The sequence below is a fragment of the Natator depressus genome, chromosome 6, assembly GCF_965152275.1.
Source record: "Natator depressus isolate rNatDep1 chromosome 6, rNatDep2.hap1, whole genome shotgun sequence".
Taxonomy (NCBI): domain Eukaryota; kingdom Metazoa; phylum Chordata; order Testudines; family Cheloniidae; genus Natator; species Natator depressus.
In genome coordinates this window covers 3,440,204-3,461,364 of record NC_134239.1, presented here as the reverse complement: position 1 = coordinate 3,461,364, position 21,161 = coordinate 3,440,204, and the positions used below count along the sequence as shown (strand labels likewise).

The 21,161-nt window shown below is 55.1% G+C and overlaps 1 protein-coding gene and 1 pseudogene across 1 annotated transcript; both read left to right on the top strand.

The window, feature by feature from the left end:
- The first annotated feature begins 919 nt into the window (after positions 1-919).
- Positions 920-6,388, top strand: LOC141988929 (perforin-1-like; annotated as a pseudogene).
- Positions 6,389-15,486: 9,098 nt separating this feature from the next.
- Positions 15,487-17,866, top strand: LOC141989827 (perforin-1-like). The gene is made up of 2 exons (XM_074956749.1): positions 15,487-16,034; positions 16,574-17,866. Exons 1-2 carry the CDS (start codon positions 15,502-15,504, stop codon positions 17,649-17,651), a joined length of 1,611 nt encoding a protein of 536 aa, XP_074812850.1. The 5' UTR covers positions 15,487-15,501; the 3' UTR covers positions 17,652-17,866.
- Positions 17,867-21,161: the final 3,295 nt, after the last annotated feature.

Below are 21,161 nucleotides of genomic sequence, written 5' to 3'. Positions count from 1 at the left end.
TACAGTGTGTTACCCCCCCACCCCCAGCTTGTATCTCCATGAGGGGGGAAGGAGACAAAAGCGGATGGGGGGCATGCTGGGATGGAGTGAGGGAGACCCCTGGTAGAATATGTGGGGATGCAGAAAGTGGGGTGACCCCTGGCAAGATAATGGGGATGCAGAGGGATAGGGGTCCTACCAGCAGGGGGTGAAGGAGTGAGCAGAATCCCCTGATGGGGGAATATGGGAGCTGTGGGACCCTGGGGTTGGAGTCCCAGGGCATGAAAAGGTGGAGAGAACAAAACACGGAGAACAGAGACAGAGAAAGAAACCTCAAACCTGCTCTATAGCAGCCCAGGGTCATCCCCCGCCCCTCAGTGCCCAATTTCCCCAGCTCTGCCCCACAGGGCCAGGGCATTGGGCTTCCTCTGGATTTACCCAGGGATCAGAATCCTGGCCTGATTCCAATGGCATCGGTGGGATGGCTCTGTATTTACAGTGGGGTCCCTGAGGCGCTAGGTGCTGGCCCCAGTGCGGCACTAGGGGGCGCTATGCTGCAGGTTGGGGGGCTCAGCAGGGGGTGCTCTTCCTGGGCATGCAGCGGACCCAATGACTCGTTGCAGGATTTGTCTCACTGTGGATTCCTTTTCAGCCTCTCTAGCTCCTCATACCGTGGGTCGAGACCCACGGTACATGCATTTGATTCACCACATGGGTGGAACAATTGCTGGCCACAGCTTCCTTCCCAGCTAGCTGTGGCTGGGGGTGTAAAGGGGGGCAGAAGCTCAGTGCTGGGGGGAGTGTGAGGATGGTTGAGACACTGAGAACACAAGAGACCTTTTGTGGTGCCTTGATCCACCTTCAAAGCGCGTCTCTCCCAGCAGAGAAACAGACCAACCCTGGCTGCCGACAGGCCCCAGAGCCGAAATATACCTCAGCTCAAATCCTGAGACAGATGAGTGATGGGTGGGTCTGCTCAGACCTCAGCTGAGATCAGGAACCCCACTGCACCAGGCCCTGCACAGACCAGACTAAAATGAGGGACCCCATTGCGTCGGGCACTGCACGGCCAAAATCAGGAGCCCCATCTCCCCTGGCACTGCACAGATCCCAGGCGAGATTGGGAACCCCATTGCCTCAGGCCCTGAGCAGACCCCGACCGAGATCAGGGACCCCATCGCGCCGGGCACTGCACAAACCCCAGCCAAGATTGAAGACCCCATCAGTCTGGGTGCTGCACAGACCCATCCCAACTGAGATCTGGGCCCCCTAATGCTGGGCACTGCACAGACCACCCCCCCGCCCGACTGAGATTGGTGGCTCTGTCACACCGGGTGCTACACAGAACTCAATCAAGATCATGGTCCCCAGTCCCTCCTGCTATAACCCACTCGATCCCACTCCCCTTCCAGTACGACAATAGAACCCAGGAGTCCTGACTCCCCCTCCACCCCCCCATCCTCTAATCCACTTCACCTCACTCCTCTCCCGGTGCGAAAATAGAACCCAGGATTCCTGACTCTTCCTCCACCCCACATCCTCTAACTCACTTCACCCCACGCCCCTGCCAGAGTGACAATAGAACCCAGGAGTCCTGACTCTCAATCCAGTGCCCCAGCCACTAGGCCACATTGATGATCAAAAGCTGAGTTGCAATTTACCTAGTTGATACCTTTCATATCAGGGGCATCCTGCAATTTCAGGCTGTTTGATTTTCTATTGGCAACGAAGCAGTGGGGGGCAGCAGATCTGGACTGAGGAGCACCGAAAGAGTGCGGGGGGGAGGGAACCCCAAGGCGCAGATTGCAGGGGGCTGGCCAGAACCAAGCAGTCCATACTCAAATGCGTTTTTCCTGCCTGGTTCTGCTGGGGTGAGTTCAACCATTTACTGTCCCCTCCCAGTCCGAGCCTGCTACCCTGACAGGATGCAGAGCTGTTACCCTTTCCTGCCCCACAGCCAGCATTGCTGTACAGTTCCAACCCAAGTTGAAAACAATTCAAATTGACCTTTAACACAGCATCCCTTGTGGTTAGGAGGGGGAGGGACGCAAAGAGAAGTGTGAGGTGCTCAAAGCATCTGGGGCAGAAGGAAGGGGAGAGGATACCAGAGTAGATGGGCCCATGGGTCTGTTCTCGGGTGGCAAGGAGGGGGCAGGATAGCGGGCTTCATGGGCCCATGGGCCTGATCCAGGGCAAAAGGGAGGGGGCAGGATACTAGGCTAGATGGGCCCAGAGTCTCCTCTGGGGCACCAGAATTTCCTGCTCTCTTTGACCAACAGCCACAGTGTAAAGGTGGCAGTGCCAGAGAGAAACCCCATAAAATGACCCCCCATCAGTGGTTCAACATAACCAAATCCACCACTCGGCGTGGCCACAAGGGGGCCCCAACAGTTTCCACAGCAACGCCAGTCAGGCCTAGCGTGGCCCAAGGTCCCCCTGCTCTTGCTGGCTATAAAAGCCACCACTCGTAGCCACGGGTTGTATGTGGCTTTGCACTGCATACTAGTGGCCAGACCCAGCCACTACCTCAGCTCACTAATTATAAGCCACAGAATCTGTCCACATTGCACCCTCCTTTAATGGCCCCATTGAAGAACTGCAATGACCCATGATTATATAGCAAGCTGTCGAGTGGGTACGTGAAACTCTACCTCCTCCTCATAGTTAGTGTTGGTATTGCAACATCTGGGAAATAGGGACGGGAGGGAATTGATGCAAATTAGGTAATCTGTAGTCAAACATGCAAATGAGGTATCAGGCCATTTGTGTATTGCCACCAGAGTTTCTAGAGCCCACAGTTTTCATGGGTGTGCTATAGAACATGGTAGATGTCATGGATGGTAAGTGGATGTCTCTGTTGCTACAACAGAGTTAACCAATGGAACTGCCTGCCACTGGATTGTCACTAATTCTGGATCTCTCTGTTTCTCTAGCTCCATATGTACATTTTCAAGTACATAAAAGGTTGTTACAAGGAGGAGGGAGAAAAATTGTTCTTCTTAACCTCTGAGGATGGGACAAGATGCAATGGGCTTAATTGCAGCAAGGGCAGTTTAGGCTGGACTTGAAGAAAAACTTCCTACCTGTCAGGGTGGTTAAGCCCTGGAATCAATCGCCTAGGGAGGTTGTGGAATCTCCATCACTGGGGATTTTTAAGAGCAGGTTGGACAAACACCTGTCAGGGATGGTCTAGATAATCCTTAGCCCTGCCTTGAATGCATGGGACTGGAGTAGATGACCTCTCGAGGTCTCTTCCAGTTCTATGATTCTATTATTCTATGGGTCTACTCTGGGTAGCAGGGAGGGGTCAGGATATTGGGCTAGATGGGCCCATGGGCCTGATCCAGGTCAAAACGGAGGGAGCAAGATAAGAGGTTAGATGGGCCCAGGATCTCTTCCGGGGTGGTAACATTTCCTGCCTTCTTTCCCCAACAGCTGCAGTGTCCAGGTGGCAGCGCCAGACGCTAGGGCTGATGCTGGCCAGGAGAAACCCCAGAAAATGACCCTCCGTCAGTAGTTCAACACAACCAAATCCACCACTTGGCGTGGCCACAAGGGGGCCCCAGTAGTTTCTACAGCAAAGCCAGTCATGCCTAGCACGACCCAAGCTCCCGCTGCTCTTGCTGGTTAAAAAGCCACGACATGGGTTGTGTGTGGCTTTGCACTGCCCACTAGTGGCCAGACCCAGCCACTGAATCAGCTCACTCAGTACAAGCCATGTGGCACCGCCCTCTAGTGGCCCCATTGGGGAATTGCAATGACGTATTATTAGATTGCGCACCGTGGAGTAGGCATGTGAAACTCTACCTCCTCCTCGTAGTTAGTCCTGGTATTACAACATCTGGGAAGTAGGGAGGGGAGGGAATTGATGCCAGTTAGGTAATCTGTAGTCAAACATGCAAATGAGGCATCACGTCATTTGTGTAATGAGTTTTCGTAGGTGTGCAATAAAACATGGCTGATGTCGTCGGTGGTAGGTGGATGTCTCTGTCTCTACAACAGAGATAACTTACAGAACTGCCTGCCACTGGATTGTCACTAATTCTGGACCTCTGTGTGTCTGTTCCTCTAGGCTGTTCAGAGGCTGACGGCCTCTCCTTGGAGGGGGAACCCATCACATCAGCCATGCCCAGATTTGGTGCCTTCATCCCCCTCCTCCTCTTCATCTTCCCTGGGGCCTCCTCCCATTGTCACACTGGCACGGTCAATGAATGCAAGAATCACACAGCCTTTGTGCCCGGGCACAGCCTGGCTGGAGAGGGCATCGATGTGACCACGATGGCCAGAAAGGGGGCCTACCTGGTAGACAGCAGCCTCTGGCAACATCAGGACAGCACCTGCACCCTGTGCCGGAACCGACTTCAAGGAGGGCAGTGGCAGAGGCTGCCACTGGCCGTGGAGGACTGGAGGGTCCGCGTCTCTTGCAGCCGGAAGCTGAGCAGCTCGGTGCAGCAGTCGGCAATGGGCATGATGGATTCGGCGGCGTCCACGGTGCAGAATGACTGGAAGGTGGGGCTGGACGTGCTGTGAAGCCCAAGGTTAATGTGCAGGTGGCCCTGGCTGGATCGCACTCCAAACTGGCCAGTATCATGGTAGACCACGCGCAAATGGACAAATACGGCTTCATGAGCCACAAGGTCTCCTGTGGCTCTTACAGGTGAGAGGCAGCCTGGGTCGGGAGGGCTCACTTCAAATTGGGATCACAGCAACACCGCACAGTGATACGGGGTCTTTCCCCTAAATGGGACACCAGGTCAGATCCAGGCCTAGGAGGGCTGGCTCAGGGGGGCAGAGAATGTGACACAGAACCTTTCCTCTCTAGGGAACACTGGCTTCAATCTAGCACCAGGATGGGGGACTGATTCAGGATAATGGGGAATGGGACACAGGAGCTTTCCCCTCTAGCGGGCATCATCTCCGATCTGGCCCCAGGCCAGGGGACTGGTTAGCTAGGAAGGCAGGGAATGCTACACAGGACCTTTCCCCTCTAGGGGGCACTGGCTCCCACGTGGGACTGGACAGTTATGGGGATTTCTTCTCATGCATGTCAGGACAGCCCGGTGACCTGCTATGAGCAGAGCGGGGGCAGTCTGTCAGAACAATCAAGCAGCCGGCAGTATCCCCAGCAAGCTTGTGAGGTTCAGCACAATGGGTGGCTGTTTTCAGTAGGAGCCACCTGCTTAGACCCTTTCTTCTGGTTTGGCTGGGGCCTTAGGACTGGCAGCTAATAACCTCAGCTGACTCACCGGGTGCAGAATCCACCTCTTGTGTCCCTGACCAGGTTCTGGGTCAGCGAGATGCCCCCGCTCACCAGCCATTTCACTCTGGTGCTGGAGAACCTCCCGGAGCAGTACAACAGCAAATCCAAGCTGGAGTACCGGCAGCTAATCAGCAACTACGGCACCCACTACCTGTCCCAGCTGCAGCTTGGGGGCCGGGTGCAGTACGTGACAGCTGTGCGGGTCTGCGAAGCGTCAAGGAGCAGCTTGATTGACGACGAGATCAAGGACTGCTTGAGCATGCAGGCAGCCGTGAGTATCGGAATGGGCTTGATCAAGAGTGGGTACAGCAAGTGCGAGGAGGAGAGGAAGGGGAAGGTCCAGGGGAGCTTCCACGAGACGTATCGGGAGTGCCAGGTCGAGGTGGAGGAAGGAGAGAGCACAACTGATGTGCTCTTCTCCGTGAGTGATGCCAAGGTCTTCTCGGCCTGGAAGGAGAGCCTCAAAGACAGCCCTGACCTGGTGTCCTATTCGCTGCAAACCACCACATCCTACTGGAGCAGGACGACCCCAAGCGGGAGGCGCTGAGGCGGGCGGTGAGTGAGTACATCCGTGAGAGAGCCCTGTGGAGGAATTGCACCCGAAGCTGCCCCCCCGGGACTCAACGCAGCGCCAATGACCCCTGCTCCTGCGTCTGCCCTGGGGATACCATGACCAACACGACGTGCTGCTCGTGGGAGCGCACCCTGGGGAAGCTGATGGTCACAGTGAATATGGCCAGTGGCCTGTGGGGCGATTACTTTACTGCTACGGATGCCTTCGTCAAGGTCTTCTTTGAGAGAAGGGAGATGTGGACTGGCACCATCTGGAACAACAACAATCCCGTCTGGAACGTCCACTTGGACTTCGGTACCGTCCACACCACCAGCGCCAGCAAGATCCGAGTCCAGGTCTGGGATGAGGACAACAAGTGGGACGATGACCTGCTGGGAAGCTGCGACATCCCGCTGGAGGCTGGGGGGCCCCACCAGAAGGATTGCTACCTGAACCATGGCCGCATCTGGTTCCAGTACAGCCTGCGCTGTGGGCCCCACCTCGGGGGGCCGAGCTGCTCTGATTATGTCTCCCAGCCACCCCAGCTGGGAACAGCCAAGGGGAATGAGGTGGAGGCCTTCTGGTCAGCCCCTTAGATAGGGGATCGGAGAGGGGCATGGGTGTGCATTGGTCAATAGTACTCCCTGTCCAACCATTTGCTAGATCCCGCTCTGCTGATGCTGGGCGGCTTCATGCTGACCCTCCTGCTCGGGAATCAGGGTCTCCTATGCCCATAAGAGACGTCTGCTCCTGTGGGTCCGTTATCTTCACAGCTCCCTCTGGAAAAACATCCCATCAAGAACCGTCCATTTCAAATCCATCAGACCAGCCTGTCCAATGATTCCAACCATCCAATGGATCCCTCCAATCAACAAACTAATGTATCTACCTACTGCATACCTGTTCTCAACCTATTTACCATTTTGGGTTACATATGCAGGGGAGGTTGCATTGTGGGTTGCATATGCGGCTCTCTATGTGTTATTCTGGCCACATCCATAGTGCATATATACTATCTGTATGTCCCTCAGATGTGACACGAGCTTCAGCTGTGTGCTGACTGGGGCACGAGCAGCTGCGGGTTGAGAACTACTGATCTAGTGCATCCAATATAACTAACCAAGCAACCAACTAAGGTCTTAAGTACATCCAACCAACCAACCAATATGTGTAGCCGGTGCAACCAACCAACCAATGAATGTCCCAAGTACGTCCAACCAACCAGTCGACCAAGATGTGCAGGCCGGGCAACCAATCCACCGCCCCATGTCTCCAGCCACCAACGGTATTTATCTGTCTAGTGTATCCACTGGAAAACCGATGTTCTCTGCAAGAAGGGATAAGGTCCAGAGCTTAGCCCTGTCCTATTGCGGCTTCAGTGATCAACCCTCTGTAGAAACCTGAAGATATTCCAGGGTGGACATGGTTCAAAAGACCCAGCAGATGGGCCGGGGTTCCAGGGGGAGGATTCATTAGGGGGCTGTTCCCTAAATGTTGTTTCTGTTGCTTTCCACAATTACCCAGCTGCTTTGGGGTTAGTTATATCATTATAAATTCACAGGTCCCACCCACCAACCAGCTGGATGTTCTCTGCTCAGGTGGTCGTCACAGATGATGACGTATCACTCACCGTCAGGAAGCTTCAGAGTTAGTACCCAGGAGAACATGCCACAGGGCTATTGACTGAGGCTGTCAGCAGGCTCAGGGAGATGGCACTGCACTGGGGTCACATTTGGGAAGAGCAAATTCTCCCTAATTCGGGGATTCAAGGTTCTTCCTGTCTCACTTCTACCTGCCTCTGTTGAGAGCCTAATCAATAAGTCCACAGTGCACCTCACTGATGATGGGTGTGGTTAACTCTGAACCCTACTGACTGCAAGTTAAACATCTCCAGCCTGGAAAACTGCCATGCAGTTTCCCTTGCGATAACAAGCCTGGTACATAACTCCACGGTGCACCTCACTGATGATGGGTGTGGTTAACTCTGCCATTTGCCATGCTCTCTCTCTCTTTTCCACCAACATCTACGGACAGTACACCAAGCAAATGAAGCGCTGATCAAAGGGGAGAGTTTGGCTGCCAAGGAACCAGCCTGTGGTAAGTAGCATCTAAGGGCTTGGCTACACTTGCGAGTTACAGCGCAATAAAGGAGCCCCGGGCGCAATAGCTTACTCCCCGTCCACACGGACAAGGCACGCAGAGCGCTCTGACTCCACGGCTACAGCACTGCTGGTACTCCACCTCGGCGAGTGGAATAGCGTTTGCTGCACCCCCCCTGGAGCACCACGGCACCAGTGTGAATGAGGTGTTCCATTACTGAGCTCTTGTCAGCCTCCGGAAACATCCCATAATCCCCTTAAGCCAAGTGGCCACTCTTCTCATTGTTGTGAAGTCGGCTGCAGGAATGCGGAAATGCCCTTTGAAAGCTCCGTTTAGGAGAAGCCGGAGAAAAAGTAAACATTTACTGTTTGCTTTGAGTGAGTGAGAGAGAGACGGGGGGGAATGGGGGTCTGAACTTACAAGACAGCATGCAGACACACTCTCAGAACCCCGAAAACCCACTCTCTCTCCCCCCACATACACACAACACACTCCCTGTCACACTTCACCCCACCCCACCCCATTTGAAAAGTACATTGCAGCAACTTGCATGTTGGGATAGCTGCCCACAATGCATCGCTCACAATGCCGCTGCAAGTGCTGCAAATGTGGCCACGCCAGTGCGCTGTCCCTGTGGACAGACTGCAGGGCTTTCCTGACTGCGCTCTGAGAAGGTGGATTTAACTCACAGCACTCTACATCGGCAAGCGTAGCCAGGCCCTAAGTTTGTAAGGGCATTGAAACGTTAAGGTCAGCTTAGAATGTGTTTTGCTTTTATTTCATTTGACCGATACTAACTTTTTGTACTTTGACTGATAATCAGTTAAAATTTATCTTTATAGTAATATATCTGTTTGTGTATTCTACCTGATGCAGTGCGTTTGGTTTGAAGCGTGTCAGAGACTCCCCTTGCGATAACAAGCCTGCTACATATCAATTTTATTGTTAAATTGACGAACTTATATACGCTTGCAGCATCCAGCGGGCATAACTGGACACTGCCAGACGGAGGTTCCCAGGGTAGTGTCTGGGACCGGAGATATTGGCTCGTGTCATTCGGTTGCGTAATCCAAGGAGCAGCTTGAATGCCAGAGGTTGTGCGTGAACAGCCCAGGAGTGGGGGTTCTCACAGCAGAGCAGGGTCGGGCTGGCTCCCAGAATCAAGCATTGGCGTGACCTTGGAGATCACCAGTCCAGATAACACCAGAGGTGAACGTCACAGTGGGAAAGACCTACAGGGAGATGGGCCGTGTTGTTAGGGGGTATTAATATCCCCCAGCTGATATTTGCAAGACACTGCTATTGCCAAGGGATATGAGGAATTTTCCTTCTAAGGGGATTCAGCTCTGATCTGGCCCTAGAGCAGGGGGATTGGCTATCTCAGGGGGCTGGGGAATGGGATACGAGGCCCTTCCGCTTTTGGGGCGCTGGTTCTGATCTGGCCCCATGACTCTCATCTGGGCCTTTGTTTCAGTCTCTTTCAGGCATCTCTTGTGGGTGGAGAGGCCATCTCTTGAGCCATCTGAAGACAAAATGGAGGGGTTTCCAGGGCCTTTTATATTCTTCCTCTTGTGGCCAGAAACCCCTTGTTCTCCTGTACAAAATCACAGCAACAGGATGGCGTTTGTAGCCACATGGACAAATCACATGTCAATGAATGATTCAGCTTTTTGCAGGCCGACACCATTGTTTACATGTTAGTTTGAACATTCCCAAGGAAAGCTCAGATGTGGATTGGCGTCTCCCAAAGTCCACTGTTGTCAAGGTTCCTTCCCCACTCTGAACTCTAGGGTGCAGATGTGGGGACCTGCATGAAAACTTCCTCAGCTTACTTTTACCAACTTAGGTTAAAACTTCCCCAAGGTACAAACTATTGTTACCTTTTGCACCTGGACTTCCACTGCCAACACCAAACTTTATCTGGCTTCCTGAAAAAACAGAGTTTGGACACGTCTTTCCCCCCAAAATCCTCCCAACCCTTGCACCCCACTTCCTGGGGAAAGTTTGGTAAAAACCCTCACCAATTTGCATAGGTGACCACAGACCCAAACCCTTGGATCTTAGAACAATGAAAAAGCATTGAGTTTTCTTACAAGGAGACTTTTAATAGAAGTAAAGGAATCACCTCTGTAAAATCAGGATGGTAGATACCTTACAGGGTAACTAGATTCATAATATAGAGAATCCCTCTAGGCAAAACCTTAAGTTACAAAAAAGACACACAGACAGGAATAGTCATTCTATTCAGCACAGTTCTTTTCTCAGCCATTTCAAGAAATCATAATTTAACGCATATCTAGCTAGATTACTTACTAAAAGTTCTCAGACTCCATTCTATCCCCGGCAAAAGCAGCACACAGACAAACACAGACCCTTTGTTTCTCTCCCTCCTCCCAGCTTTTGAAAGTATCTTGTGTCCTCATTGGTCATTCTGGTCAGGTGCCAGCGAGGTTACCTTTAGCTTCTTAACCCTTTCCAGGTGAGAGGATTTTTCCTCTGGCCAGGAGGGATTTTAAAGGGGTTTACCCTTCCCTTTATATTTAGGACAACCCCCACACACTGTTCACTATCCCCCCATTGATATTGTAGTCTCTCTCTCCCCAGTGCAGCCGGAGGAGCCAGTATCCCTATCCCATGCTGCTGATCACTCCCCGCCCCCCTGCCTCGAGAGATCTTCCCACGCCCCACCCTCTTGGTATCCTTCCCCTCCCCTGCCCGCATCCTAGCTGGGACAAGTGATTCACCTTTCCCCTCTCCCCTAACCATCCCTTCTGTCTCCTGCCTCGTTCCAAAATACTGGGGGAAACTGTGGGTGGGGCCCCTCACCTTGACCCTGTGGTCCCACCCCTGCCAAATCCCCCATCTCTCCCTGTGCCTAATCTCTTCACCACCACCACCGGCCCCTCTGCTTCCGCCCCTCATCGGGCACCGCTGGACATGGGTCCGGACTCTGCAGCTGCCATGGCCACAGCCCTCTTCAGTTTCCGGGGAGCCTCCTCGGCTGGTAAAAAGGGCCAGGGGAAGGAAAAGGGCAAGAGCCTGCCCGCCTCCCGGGATGTCAAGAAGGCCTCACGCTAGCGGCGGGCGAGTTCCCTCTGGCTGTTCCGCTGGCTGGAGGTCTCCCCGGCTCCGGCTGCTGTTGCTGCTCGGGGTGGCCCTGCCGGCCTGCCCTCCAGGGGCCAGCGGCTGACCCGACCTCCATCTCTGGGGTCTCTCCTGGCTGGCTGCGGGCTGCTTGCTGCTGCTCCCTTCAGCCGGCTGCTGTTACCATTCAGGAGGAGGACCCTGTTGGGGGAGCGCACAGACGGGTGCTGGACACCGTGGAGGGGCTTCATTGCTGAACTGAGTGACTTTCCTCTTTGCTCCTGGGTGGTGGTAGCGACAGTTGTTGTGGGGAGCAGGGGGAGTGGTGTGGGGCCCTCCCCCGGCCCATCTGCTCCCACCTCCAGCACCCCCACTTACCATCTGGACCTGCTCTTCACCCCTCCACACGGGGCAGGGATAGCTCAGTGGTTTGAGCATTGGCCTGCTAAACCCAGGGTTGTGAGTTCAATCCTTGAGGGGGCCATTTCGGGATCTGGGACAAACACTGGGTATGGTCCTGCTTTGAGCAGGGGGTTGGATGAGATGATAGCAGGCCAATGCTCAAACCAATTCATTGATTCCCTGCAGTGCAGTGGTGTGGGGGTGCAGCAGGGCTGGAAGGGATTGTCCGGCTGAGGGTTTCAAACTTAACAGTTAAGGGAAGCTCATGGTAACCCCCGCCCAAAGCTTCTTTGTAAACCAGCCTCGCGCTGATGCTGTGTAAGGAATATGAAAGCAACACCTCTTTTTGTCGCCTGGGGGCTTGTGTGATTCCTCCCCTCCCAGAGACTGGATAGAACCCAGGAGTCCTGGCTCCCAGCCCCCTTACTCTAGCCTACTAGACCCCAGTCCACTCTCAAAGCAGGGGCCGGAACCCAGGAGTCCTGTGCTGGAGGCTGGACCTGGGGTGGGCCTTTCCCTGAAATGGGCAGACCCACCCTCACCCCCCACCCCCACCAGCTGCCTACCTAAGAAGCTCCCCTTCCTGAACCATATGAGATATGGCTGTAGGGTCCCATGCCGCATCCCCTTACTGAAGAAGTGTGGCTGTGTGATACCCTCGTGGGATCACCATTCTCATGCCCTGGTGCTCCTCGCCCTTTCTGGGGCTCTTGCCAGAGGCTCCTTCCCTCCTGGGACCTATCTCTGCACTTCCAATCCCCTCGCCGTCCCTTGAAGGGTGTGGCTGTCTCATCCCTGGGGCCCCTCCCCAGCCCTGGGAGTACGGCTCTGTGCTCCCAGGCAGGGTGGGACCCTGCGTCCAGACCCTTCCCCCCTCCCCAACTCTCCAACGTGGGCTGTCACTTACAATGCTTTGCCAGTGACAAGCAGCCAACCCCTCCAGGCGCTGAGGTCACTCTGCCAACAACAGGCAGGGAGACACCCAGCTCAGTTGCATGATTGAGGTAGAGAGTGTCACCCCCCCACCCCCAGCTTGTATCTCCATGGGGGAGAAGGAGTCAAAAGCGGATGGGGGGCATGCTGGGATGGAGTGAGGGAGACCCCTGGTAGAATATATGGGGATGCAGAAAGTGGGGGTGACCCCGGCAGAATAATGAGGGGTGCAAGGATTGGGCGTGACCCCTGGAAAGATATTGGGGGGGACAGGGGGACAGGGATCCTCCCAGCAGTGGGGTGAAGGAGTGAGCAGAATCCCCTGATGGGGGGAGTCCAGGGTCTCCTGTGCGGGCTGTGGGTCCCTGGGGTTGAAGTCCCAGGAAATGAAAGTGTGGATAGAACAAAACTCAGGAGAACAGAGTGACAGAAGGAAACCTGTAACCTATTCTACAGCAGCCCAGGGTCGTCATCCCTCTCTCAATGCCCAATTTCCCCACCTCCACCCCAGCCTGCCCCACAGGGCCAGGGCATTGGGCTTGCTCCAGATTTACCCAGGGATCAGAATCCTGGCCTGATTCCATTGGCAACAGTGGGGTGGCTCTGTATTTACAGTGGGGTCCCTGAGGCGCTAGGTGCTGGCCCCAGTGCGGCACTAGGGGGCGCAATGCTGCAGGGTGGGGGGCTCATCAGGGGGCGCTCTCCCCTGGCAGGCAGTGCTGGCCCCAATGCCCCAGCGTGGCGTTCGGGGGCGCTCTCCCCTGGCAGGCAGTGCTGGCCCCAATGCCCCAGTGTAGCCTTAGGGGGCGCTGTGCTGCTGGTCAGGGGGCTTAGCAGGGGGCGTTCTCCTCGGGTACGCAATGGCCCCAGTGACTCAGTGCAGGCTTTGGCTCACTGTGGTTTCCTTTGCAGCCTCTCTAGCTCCTCATACCCTGGGACGAGAGTCACGGGAGGGGCGTTTCATCCACCACAGGGGTGGAAAAATTGGTGGCCACAGCTTCCTTCCCAGCTGGCTGTGGCTGGGGGTGTGAAGGGGGGCAGGAACTCAGCGTTGGGGGGAGTGTGATGACGTCTGAGACACTGAGAACACAGGAGACCTTGTGTGCTGCCTTCATCCACCTTCAAAGCGCGTCTCTCCCAGCAGAGACACATCCCAGTCCTGGCTGCCGACGGGCCCCGGATCCTAAATATACCTCAGCTTGGCTCCTGAGACAGGTGAGCGATGGGTGGATCTGCACAGATCATGGCTGAGATCGGGAACTCCATTGTGCCAGGACCTGCATAGACCCTGACCGAGATCAGAGACCCCTTCCCGCTGGGCATTGCATAGACCCCGGCCGAGATCAGGAACCCCATCGCGACGGGTCCTGCACAGACCCCAGCCGAGATCAGGAACCCCATCGCGACGGGTCCTGCACAGACCCCGACCCAGATCAGGAACCCCATCTTGACGGGTCCTGCACAGACCCCGGCCGAGATCAGAAACCCCATCGCATTGGGCACTGCACAAACCTTGACCAAGACCAGGGACCCCTTCGCGCCCGGTGCTGCACAAACCCCGGCCGAGATTGAGGACCCCATCACTCTGGGTGCTGCACAGACCCATCCCAACTGAGATGACCCCTCCGGCTAATGCTGGGCTCTGCACAGACCCCCCCCAGCATTGAGATTGGGAACCCTGTCACACCGGGTTCTGTAAAGACCTCAACCAAGATCGTGGTTCCTAGTCTCTTCTGGTCTAACCCACTTCACCCCACTCGCCCACCAGAGCGAAAATAGAACCCAGGAGTCCTGACGCTCAATCCAGTGCCCCAGCCACTAGCCCATGTTGCCACTCAGCTTTTGATCATTAATTTACCTAGTTGATACGCTTCATATCAGGGGCATCTTGCAATTTCAGGCTGTTTGATTTTCTATTGGCAACGAAGCAGTGGGGGGCAGCAGATCTGGATTGAGGAGCACCAAAAGAGTTGTGGAGGGGAGGGAACCCCAAGGCGCGGATTGCAGGGGGCTGGCCAGAACCAAGCAGTCCATATTCAAATGGGTTTTTCCTGCCTGGTTCTGCTGGGGTGAGTTCAACCATTTACTGTCCCCTCCCAGTCCGAGCCCGCTACCCTGACAGGATGCAGAGCTGTTACCCTTTCCTGCCCCACAGCCAGCATTGCTGTACAGTTCCAACCCAAGCTGAAAACAATTCAAATTGACCTTTAACACAGCATCCCTTGTGGTTAGGAAGGGGAGGGACGCAAAGAGAAGTGTGAGGTGCTCAAAGCATCTGGGGCAGAAGGAAGGGGACAGGATACCAGAGTAGATGGGCCCATGGGTCTGTTCTCGGGTGGCAAGGAGGGGGAAGGATAGCGGGCTTGATGGGCCAATGGGCCTGATCCAGGGCAAAAGGGAGGGGGCAGGATACTGGGCTAGATGGGCCCAGAGTCTCCTCTGGGGCACCAGAATTTCCTGCTCTCTTTGACCAACAGCCACAGTGTAAAGGTGGCAGCGCCAGAGAGAAACCCCATAAAATGACCCCCCATCAGTGGTTCAACATAACCAAATCCACCACTGGGCGTGGCCACAAGGGGGCCCCAGCAGTTTCCACAGCAACGCCAGTCACGCCGAGCGTGGCCCAAGGTCCCGCTGCTCTTGCTGGCTATAAAAGCCACCACTCGTAGCCACGGGTTGTGTGTGACTTTGCACTGCCCACAAGTGTCCAGACCCAGCCACTACCTCGGCTCACTAATTATAACCAACAGAATCTGTCCACATTGCACCGTCCTTTAATGGCCCCATTGAAGAACTGCAATGACCCATGATTATATAGCAAGCTGTCGAGTGGGTACGTGAAACTCTACCTCCTCCTCATAGTTAGTGTTGGTATTGCAACATCTGGGAAATAGGGATGGGAGGGAATTGATGCAAATTAGGTAATCTATAGTCAAACATGCAAATGAGGCATCAGGTCATTTATGTATTGACACCAGAGTTTCTAGAGCCCACAGTTTTCATGGGTGTGCTATAGAACATGGTAGATGTCATGGATGGTAAGTGGATGTCTCTGTTGCTACAACAGAGTTAACCAATGGAACTGCCTGCCACTGGATTGTCACTAATTCTGGACCTCTGTGTGTCTGTTCCTCTAGGCTGTTCAGAGGCTGATTGCCTCTCCTTGGTGGGGGATCCCATCACATCAGCCATGCCCAGATTTGGTGCCTTCATCCCCCTCTTCCTCTTCATCTTCCCTGGGGCCTCCTCCCATTGTCAGACAGGGACGCTCAATGAATGCAAGAAGCACACGGCCTTCATTCCCGGGCACAGCTTGGTAGGAATGGGCATCGATGTGACCACGATGGCCAGGAAGGGGGCCGGTCTGGTGGACAGCAGTGACTGGCAGAATCCAGACGGCACCTGCACCCTGTGCCGGAACCAACTGCAGGGAGGGCAGTGGCAGAGGCTGCCGCTGGCTGTGGTGGACTGGAGGGTCCACGTCTCATGCCAACACAGCCTGAGCAGCTCGGTGCCGCAGTCGGCGATGGGCATGATGGAGTCCGCGGCGTCCCCGGTGCAGAATGACTGGAAGGTGGGGCTGGACGTGCCGGTGAAGCCCAAGGTTAATGTCCAGGTGGCGCTGGCCGGATCGCATTCCAAACTGGCCAGTTTCCTGCTAGACCACACGCAGAAGGACAAATACAGCTTCATGAGCCATGAGGTCTCCTGCGGCTATTACAGGTGAGAGCCAGCCTCAGTCAGGAGGGCTCATCTGGAGTTGGGATCACAGCAACACCACAAGGTGACACAGGGCCTTTCCCCTCTAGTGGGCCCTGGTTCCCATCCAGCCCCAGGGCAGGAGACTAGCTTGTTTTAGGGAAACAGGGAATGGGACATGGGGCCTTTCCCCTCTAGTGGGCCCTGGTTCCCATCCAGCCCCAGGACAGGAGACTAGCTTGTTTCAAGGGAGCGGGGAAGAGGGAAGAGAGGCCTTTCCCCTCTAGGGGGCACCAGCTCACATCTGGGACGGGCCAGCTGTGGGGGATTTTCCTGTCCTGTATGTCAGGACACCCCGGCCACCTGCTGTGGCCAGAACTATCAAGGAGCTGGCGGTATCCCCAGCAAGGTTGTGAAGTTCAACAGACTGGGTGGTTGCATTGAATAGGAACCACCTGCTTAGACCCTTTCTTCTGGGTTGGCTGGGGCCTTAGGCTACACAGCTAATGATCTCAGCTGACTCATTGGGCTGAGCACACTCCTCCCCTTGTCTCCCTGACCAGGTTCCGGGTCAGCGAGACGCCACCGCTCACCAGCCATTTCACTCTGGCGTTGGAGAACCTCCCGGAGCAGTACGACAGCAAATCCAAGCTGGAGTACCAGCAGCTAATCAGCAACTACGGCACCCACTACCTCTCCCAGCTGCAGCTGGGGGGCCGGGCACGGGACGTGACAGCCGTGCGGGTCTGCGAAGCGTCAATGAGCAGCTTGACTGTCGACGAGATCAAGGACTGCTTGAGCATGGAGGCAGCCAAGAGTATCGGAATGGGCTCAGTCAAGGGTGGGCACAGCAAGTGCGAGGAGGAGAAGAAGAAGGGGAAGATCCAGGGGAGCTTCCACGAGACGTATCGGGAGCGCCACGTGGAGGTGGAGGGAGGAGAGAGCACGACTGATGTGCTCTTCGGGAGTGATGCCAAGGTCTTCTCCACCTGGATAGAGAGCCTCAAAGCCAGCCCCGGTCTGGTGTCCTATTCGCTGCACCCCATGCACATCCTGCTGGAGCAGGATGACCCCAAGCGGGAGGCACTGAGGTGGGCGGTGAGTGAGTACATCCGTGAGAGGGCCCTGTGGAGCAATTGCACCCGAAGCTGCCCCTCGGGGACTCAACGCAGCGCCCATGACCCCTGCTCCTGCCTCTGCCCCGGGGATACCATGACCAACACCATGTGCTGCTCGCGGGAGCGCGGCCTGGGGAAGCTCACGGTGACAGTGAAGCGGGCCAGCGGCCTGTGGGGGGATTACATTACTGCTACGGATGCCTTCGTCAAGGTCTTCTTTGAGAGAAGGGAGATCCAGACCCGCACCATCTGGAACAACAACAATCCCATCTGGAACGTCCCCTTGGAGTTCGGTACCGTCCGCATCACCAGCACCAGCAAGATCCGCATAGAGGTCTGGGACGAGGACTTCAAGTGGGACGATGACCTGCTGGGAAGCTGCGACATCCCGCTGGAGGCTGGGGGGCCCCACCAGAAGGATTGCTACCTGAACCATGGCCGCATCTGGTTCCAGTACAGCCTGCGCTGTGGGCCCCACCTCGGGGGCCGGAGCTGCTTCGACTATGTCTCCCAGCCACCCTAGCAGAGCACAGCCAAGGGGAAGGAGGTGGAGGCCTTCTGGTCAATAGCACTCCTTATCCCCCAGAGCATTTGCTAGCTCCCGCTCTGCTAACGCTACTGAGCTTCATGCTGTTACTCCTGCTCAGGTAGTGGTCTTTCCTATACCCAGAAGAGACGGTCTGCTCCTGTGGCCCGATGTCCTCACAACTCCCTCTGGGAAAATATCCCAGCATGAACCGCCCATTCCAGATCCCTCACACCAGCCTGTCCAATGATTCCAGCCATCCAATGTGCCCATCTCACCAACAAACCAAGGCGTTCACCTACCGCATCCAACCTATCTGCCCCCCGCATCCAGCCAACTGCCAGCCAACCGACCAACCAATTGTTGCACTTACTTTATCCAAGGTATTCAACCAGTAAACCACCAATTGGATGTAGTTTATCCAATTTATCCAACCAACCTCTCAAAGAATGTGTGACGTGCATCCACCATATCCATCCCTCCAACCAACCAGTGCATATATCTCATGCATCCAACATATGCAACAAACCAACCAATGAATGTATCCAATGCATCCAAACAGCCATTGAATTTATCTAGAGCATCCAATGTAAAAAGCCAGCCCGCCGGCCAACGAACAAATGAATGTGTTTCGGATGTCCACTGTAACCGACCAACCAACCAACAAATGTATTTAGCGTATCCTGCCAAGCAGTGTATCCAATGCACCTAATGTATCCATCCAGGCAACCAACCAGTGTATGTACCTAGTGCATCCGGTGTAGCCACGCAACTAATATCTTATCTCCGTCCAACCAACATGTGTAGCCAGTGCAACCAACCAACCCATGAATGTCAAGTTCATCCAGTCAACCAATATTGCAGGTAGTGCAACTAATCCAGCACCCCACGTATCCATCCACCCACTGTCATTGCCTGTCTAGTGTATCCAGCTGAAAAGAGATCATCAGGAGCAAAGCTCAGTCCCGTCCTATTGTGGCATCAGGGATTAACCCTCTGCAGAAACCCGAAGAGACTCCAGCGATGGGCAAAGTTCTAAACACCAGTGGATGGGACGGGCTCCTGGAGGGAGGATTCATTAGAGGGCTGTTCCCTAGCTGTCATTTCTGTGGCTTTCCACAATTATCCAGTACCTTTGGGGTTAACTATCTCATCCTGAATGTGCAGGTCCCACCTACCATCTAGCTGGATGTTCCATGCTCAGATGATCAGCAGAGATGATGCGACATCACTTGCCATTGGTAGGATTCAGAGTGAACACCCACAAGGACATGCCACAGGCCTATCGGTTCAGGCTATCAGCAGGCTCAGGGAGATGGCACAGCATTGGGGTCACCCTGGAAAGGGAAAATTCCCCCTACTTCTGGGATTAAAGCATCTTCCTGGCTCACCCCTATCTGCATCTGTGAGAGCCTAGATCCATGGTGCTGTTAACTGGTAATGAGGGTTGTTAACTCTGAATCCTACTGACTGTAAGTTCAATCTCTCCAGCCTGTTAAAATGCCGGGCAGCTTTGCATCTCCACCACAAAATGATTTGCTTCTGGTAGGATTCCAGGCTCTCTGGATCTTTGTAAATGTATCTCCTTGCTTCAATAAACATTTGTGCAAGCAAATTTCTAAGCAGGAAGACTTGTGATTCTTCTAACCTCAGTGGGCTGGACCGAGATGTAGAGTAGAAATGAGTGGCTGCAATACACACTTGGGAACACGACGGGGAGCTCTAGGCTGGGCAGTTGCAAGGCATGGCAAGACACGGGAGCTAAATAGCTGGATGAATTTGCTGCAATTGGGAATCCAATGTAATGTGGCTAACGCCAACCAAAGGGATTGGCTTCTGTCCAGCACAGAGTGGGGTGGGTGGGAAAGAGATACAGGGAGATGGTCCGTGTTATTAGTGGGCATTAATATACCCCAGCTGATATTTGCAAGACACTGCTATTACCAAGAGATTGAGGAGGGGATATGAGGAATTTTCCCTCTAAGGGGATTCAGCTCTCATCTGGCTCTAGGGCAGGGAGATTTGCTGGCTCAGGAGGCTGGAGAATGGGACACTGAGCGTTTCCCCTGTAGGGGGCACTGGTTCTGATCTGGCCCCGCGGCATGGCTGGCTCCGGAGGCTGGGGAATTAGAATAATAGTCCTCTTCTAATGGTGCAGCTCCGATTCCCTCCAGCAAGTGGCAGCCTGGACTCGTGAAGCCCTAAGCCGGTTGATCACCTAAATCAATCTTGCAGGTCAGTTCTGACAGTGCATGGAAGGTGTTGGGGACGGGGGGAGGCTGCGAGCTCCTGATCTGCCCCTGGAATGAAGGCTGGGATCCTGGTGCAGAGGTAGAGAGGTGTGGCAGCTCCGAGAGCCAATGGGGTTGTGGTTGTGATTCATTGTGAACAGGAGAGGATATTTCCATAGCCTGCTTCTGCCCCAACCCACACCCAATGGCTGCAGAGTACAAGGCCCTAGCTGGCAGGGCCCACCTCCAACCCACTGCCCCCTGGGCCCGAGCCCTTCCCCGTACCCCAGTGCCCTGGGTATGGGCAGAGCATGAATCAGCTGGTTGCTAGAGTACCCTGGGCAATACTCTAAGCTGCCAGGGACAGAGGGATGGGCAGAAGTGGGAGCCCCATGGCCAATGGTGGAGCTGAGATGGGGGGAGGGGGATAAGGACATGGTGACGCCCAAGAGACATAGGGGCCAACATGGGCATGTCTCAGTGTTGCTCTCCTCATAGAACCAGGGACGAGTCGTGGGGTCGGGGATGTGTGTGCAAAAATTCATCCCAGAGCCAGATGGAGAAACGAGGAGCCACAAAGGCCAGGTCAAGATGGGGCTGGGAGGCAGGAGATCCCAGGGCAGCATGTTCTCACCTGTAGGCGACCTCTGCTCCAAGGGGCTGAACATTAAGGTCATGGAGCCCAGGTTGGGAAACTGGGAGCCACGCAGTGCAGACCAGTATGGAGCTGAGACGTAGCCCACCCCAGAGCAGAAAGCTCCTGCTGGGAAGCAGTCGGGTGGAATCATGGGGCAGAGGCCAGGAGAAGAGGGGGCCTGGGAGATGTGGCAGAATGGGGACAGGATTCCCGTAGCCCCCTCCCCTAGAGTGATGGCCCCCCTGCTTCACACATGTAGCCCCTCAGACTCAAGCTGTCGCGTCGGGCAGCGCTAGAGCCGCACTCTGAGTTTCTAGCGGCAGGAAGAGCGGTTCTGACCACAGGCTTCCCCCTGCCCTTCTCTGCAGCTGCACGGCACTGCGGCAGGGAGAGAGCGCCTTTGATGTCAGTGATGAAGGAGTAGGGGGAGACCCCAGAGCTCCCTGCCACGCCCACTGTCGCACCAGTCAGAGCTGCACCTCCATCCAAGCCTCAGCCTTTCTCATCAGCCCTTCCAGCCCTGGGACAGTCACCCCCAGCAGGTGAGTGAATGGTGGTGGGAGAATCTCTGGGCTCCCAGGCCCCTCCTGGAGCTGGGGATAGAACCCAGGAGTCCTGACTCCCAGATAGACTCCCTCT